A 5,231-nucleotide genomic window follows, 5' to 3' on the forward strand; every position below is an offset into this window, starting at 1 on the left:
TTAACGGCTGCATGGACATCCAAACCGAACTTTGTAGTCATGTCAGCTGCCATCATTCTGCTCCATTTGGCGACAAATAAACCGCTGAGTTGGATTGTTCTTAAAAAATATTTTAAATGTTATTGTTGCCATAAGAGTTCGTTAATTTAATCAAACATGGAGATAATGCTGCCAGGTTAAATAAAAATAAAAGCTATGTGTCTATTCTGATTTTGCTCTTAATGTCAGGAATCAGCTTTTTTTGAGTATGTTACACATCTCAAATCACCAATTAGAATAAGACAAAAAATAATCTGAAATATGAATACAAAAAATAAATGAATTCATTCATATCTTCCTCCTTAAAACACACACACCATCTTTTCTCAGCAAAAGCAGCTACCAGAGAATAAAGTGAAGCACATCTAGGTTTAAAAGTTTCAGACATTATGTGCCTATTACCCAGTTCCCTCATGGGGCTCATTAAAATTTCATCTTATCTAATGTAAATGTGCATCTACAAAGTTCTCTCTTTAAGCAGCAGCTCCAGGCAGTTTATCTTGATGACTTGGAAACTTTGGAAAAGAAATGTTAATGTTGAGGAGTAATGATTGATTGGTAGGTAAATTACGGGGTGTAAACTTTTCCATTCTTCCCCAGTAAGACAACTCACGCAAAGAAGGTCTCTTCCGTGGTGATGGCCGGGGTCATTGTGTCGGCGGTGATGGCTTCGAGGTACAGTGGGTATTCACAGACTTCACCTGGGTATTGTGCCCTCAGGTTGCTCAAAGTTTCCCAGTCCCCTATTCCGCTGGGATTCACCCGCTGGTACCACTTGGTCCAGCACACTGCAGGAAGCAATAAAAGAGAGGCAGCATTACTCGCAGGAAACGGGGAAGCTAAAAAGAACCATTCTAGATGAATGCTTATGTTCACGGACAATAAAAGAGAGGAGAAAGCCTGCTTTCCATTAGCAGCTTAACACCATATGTACAGAGTGTGCTCACACAGTACCTCCTCCACCGCAGAAAGGCAGGTGGCAGCTGAAACGAACATGATAATCATTACACATCTTTGTGGATTGGTCCTGGTTTCTGCGGACAAATCTAACAGTCATGTTGGAAAAGGAAGAAAGAGACACATACATGCTGAAAAAAATGTAATAGGTGGATCCTCATAAGTACATTTATGCATACACATTTAACAAGTACATTGGGGGATGTGTGTGCCAGTCTGTCAATTCTCTAGGGCCACTCAGAGCTGCACATTAGATGTGTTCAGTACTGGTTAAAAAATGAAACCTACTTCATATAAGAACTGTAGATTTATATTTGTGAGTATGTTAAGGTTTATCTCAAACCACAGATGTACAGATGAATTAATTTTTGTGCAGAGTGTGTTTAATGGCTACATCGCCAATCAATTGAAAAAAAAAAAAAAAAAAGGCACACATAAAGTGCATTAGCGTGAATCCCCAGGGTACATGCTTAAAAATAACATCCCTTGCTGCAGCAACAATGAGTCCAGATAGACTTCAGCCCTCAATTTCTACTGGGTTGGGCCAGATCTTTCCAGCTCATGTGCTCATTGCGAAGATTGCCATTAAAAAAAAAAAAAAAAAAAAAAAGTATGGTATTTGATTACTGACAACAGCTAGTAACTGAGGTCTTTCGTTGCTGAACACACCTAAAGAAAACAATCTTTCATTAAAATATTGCAATTTGAGACCAAGAGGTGCTTTGAGGATGTTTTAAAATTGAATGGATATGAACAGAAAGAAGAGACAATATGTCCACCCCTGCTATTCTTCTATAGTCACTTGAGTGCTTTACATACATATATGTTATACACACACGCAAATACCAAAGGGATGTTGATCTGTGAAGTTACACAATAAGTAGAAGAACCATATCCTGTTTCAGAATTCTTTGATTGCAGCTGAAATTCTTTTACTGCTAAATAAATAGTGGCTGAGATCCAATTAAACAGCAAAAACAAGTTAGAGCACCACTTTTCGGCTAATGTCACTTTCTAAGTGTGAAGGTAGGTAGATAGATGGAAAGCAGACATTGCAGAGTGAACATCAATTTCCTATCCTTAACCGAAGCTATGATGATAATGAACAACAGGAGCAGTTAGTAGCTTCTTGTCCTTTACAGAACGGTGGGTGACAGCTGAAACTGCACAGCTGCAGTGAATGCCATAATCCAGACATAAATTTGGCTTCCTCTTGGCAGTTAAAAGCATCTGTCATGCTATCACTGCAATTATAAAAGGATGATCCGAGTGCAAATGGCTGATAGAAGTTAACACATAACACCTGCACTTTGCATCAGTAATCATTTTAGAAAGTGTTTAGGTGTCGTGGTTGTATAAGCAGGATGATTTAAATCAGATGCACAGAACATTCTGATGCCCAAATGAGAACACAAGGAGTCACTCTGTTCGAGAGAGCAGAGGGGAAACTGGATTTGTTGTGTAAAGATCTTTCAAACGTTGTCGACGACCTGAGCTTGCCTGGATTCACTTCAGACCTGTCTGACCACCTCTCTGACTGAGCACGTCATATTTTGACACAGCATAGCTTTTCATTTTTACAGCATTCAGACATATTTAAAACAACAGAACAAAGCACAACAACAACACCCTGTCAGTGCAGTCAATAACAACATTGATTGGAAAGCACATAAGCCTGCAGAGAAGCTCTGTACACATCAAGCAAAAGCAGCATTCATTTGTTGCTGTGTCTCTGGTCTCGTGTATGTAACAATATACATGTTTGATTTCATATTATTTTGATTTAAATATGCGTGCAGCTAGACTACAGTACGTTCATCATCGAGCCACCAGCAGTGTCTGCTATGTGGTTTAGTTTCCAATAACATCAGATCCTGCCCAACAATCCCACATCTGTGATCTGGACCAAGTAGCAATTTCTGAGGTTGAAAAATTGAATCAACATGTAACAAGAACCAAAAACTGCAGTTCTTAAAATGGTCACTGGAGTCAAGCTCCAAAATTGAGTCAGTCCCCGTGGATTTTACAACTCGACAGCAGAAATAATAATGTTTACTGCCTCGTACAAAGAAGCAGTTTTGTTCACTCCAGCTAATTCCTTCCACTGTGACGCCTCTGCAGGGTAAATTTTTAAGTTTCAGTTACATTAAGGCTTAAAGTTATGTATAATTGAGGGTGTGGACTCTGAGTGGCGGCTGAGTGAGTGCAAGCTTGCCACAAATCGCTACGTGCCAAACTCTCAGCTCCACACGTCCTTCTTCCTCATCCATTTTCGGATTAGCCAACAGTTTGGCAGAGTCAGGCACCGCCAAGATGGTGATGGCGGAGCAGCCAACTCCGAGCCTTGAAATTACCCCTCAGAAGCTTATATTACTTGTGGTAAATCCATCTTTATTATATATGGTCTGTGGGCCAAAATGTGCTACCCCAAACTTTTCAGACTAAAGTAGGGTCAGCTGCATTTTGTTTTAGGGTAATGGGCACAAGCTCTAAACGTAGCAAATGAGATGTTTTAAAACCAAAACACTGTCATGTGAATGTAGCCTTTGCAGTATATGCCAAAACAATACTTAAAAAATAAAAATAAAAATAACATTTTTATTAAACTCGTTATAGAAGAGGGGAAACCAGACAGTTGTGTTATAGCTCCAAGTGAATGACAAACACCATTCCCTTTAAAATAGATCATGTTTTCCCAAAAGTCTACTGTAAAGTAAAGTTTTTAGTTTATAGCAGAATGTAAGAACTGACAAATGTCCCACAAATTAGAATCACAATAAATGTAATGTAGTCTTATTTTCTGTCATCTACAAAACAACAACACAAAAATTCACCTGTCAGTCGAATTTCTAAAAGGAATGAAGAAACGAGCAAAAATGGATTTAAAAAAGGCTTCACGTGCAGTGGGCTCAATTTTAGAAAAAGCTGATGGGCTGTGAGGAAACAAGCAAAATCATTTTTGAAAAAACACAGATAATCTCTTATTATGTGATGCGTTGTGTCGAAAAGTTGTATTTTCTAGCCCCAGGAGTCTTCCCACCCTGTCGTCTGTTTTTTCCTGCTATCGCTGATGACAACGTGGACCTGTTACACATATAAAAGAGCAGAGTACGGCTGTCCCTTGTTCAGTGTCCATCGCCGCAGTCGTCGTGTGCTCACTAATTAATTGCCCTTTGAGAAGAATGGCTACCTCCTTCTGGTCAATAGCAGCTTGGGATAGTCTCTGTCTGTTCATACATCAGCATTAAACTTTGTCATCTGAAGGGGCTGGCGTAATATTTTACACTAAATTGTGCTTTGGACTGGATGCCAAAGTACAAATGACAGCATGGTGTAGACTCATTTATCATCCCCCCTCCCCTCAATGTACACACACACACACACACACACACACACTTCCCTCTATCTCCCAACCCCCACCCAGCACCCGCTTTCTCTCCCTCTCTCTCTCTTTCTGTCCCTGTCTCCATGGAAATCATTGGTGCCTCCGTTCTCCTGCGGTGAGAGAGCTGACTGCAGACTCTTTGTTGACCATCAACCCCATTTACACAGAAGAGGCTCTGAGAAAACACAATTTTTAGATTGCATCACACAATCACACTTACTTTCCCCTTACTGGATTGCTTTCACAGCTTCAAAGAGGACAGCTCCCTCCACTATCATCATGTGGCGGCGCTGCTCGGGGCCAATTAATGCAGGGAGCAGTGCAACGGTGAATATGATGCAGTGATCAGTAAGCGTCTGGAGGTCGGCTGATGAATGAGTGTATACCTTAGTCGTCAACACTGATTTGTAAAAAGGCACTGACAAGAAACAATCTTCATCTTGATCCTAATGACTGAGATAATTGCAAGTAATTGAGGGGAAAAAAAACTCAATTGGTTTTATTTTCTGCCTGATGTGTGGCTGCATTGGTGCATGCGCTGTGTAACAATGCAGGTTTTAAGTAAACGTCTCTTTTATTGTTGTTTTTGTTTTACTGTCACCGAAGCTGTCAGGCTATCGATTGAAACAAACACTTCTGCTGATAGTTTAACAGGATAGGGACAGTTTAAGTGATAATTCAGCCAAATTGCATTAACAATTCCCAGGGTTGATGCCAGCTGCTCGCATGTAAACAATTTCCTTGGCAGAAAGTCGTGATCATGCCCATTTCAAACAAAGACTCCATTATCTTATTCGTCAGGGTCGCGATGGATTGGAGCCTGATCCAGCTGACCCTGGTCCATGGGCAG

The 5,231-nt window shown here is 40.4% G+C and overlaps 1 protein-coding gene across 1 annotated transcript; it reads right to left on the minus strand.

Annotated features, from left to right (window-relative positions):
* Window positions 1-3,266, minus strand: LOC115038224 (cartilage intermediate layer protein 2-like). The gene is given in 5 exon segments (XM_029497096.1): window positions 1-99; window positions 655-827; window positions 994-1,098; window positions 1,462-1,511; window positions 3,229-3,266. Coding segments are annotated over 5 exon segments (465 nt in total).
* Window positions 3,267-5,231: the final 1,965 nt, after the last annotated feature.

The sequence above is a fragment of the Echeneis naucrates genome, chromosome 24, assembly GCF_900963305.1.
Source record: "Echeneis naucrates chromosome 24, fEcheNa1.1, whole genome shotgun sequence".
In the NCBI taxonomy this organism is placed as follows: domain Eukaryota; kingdom Metazoa; phylum Chordata; class Actinopteri; order Carangiformes; family Echeneidae; genus Echeneis; species Echeneis naucrates.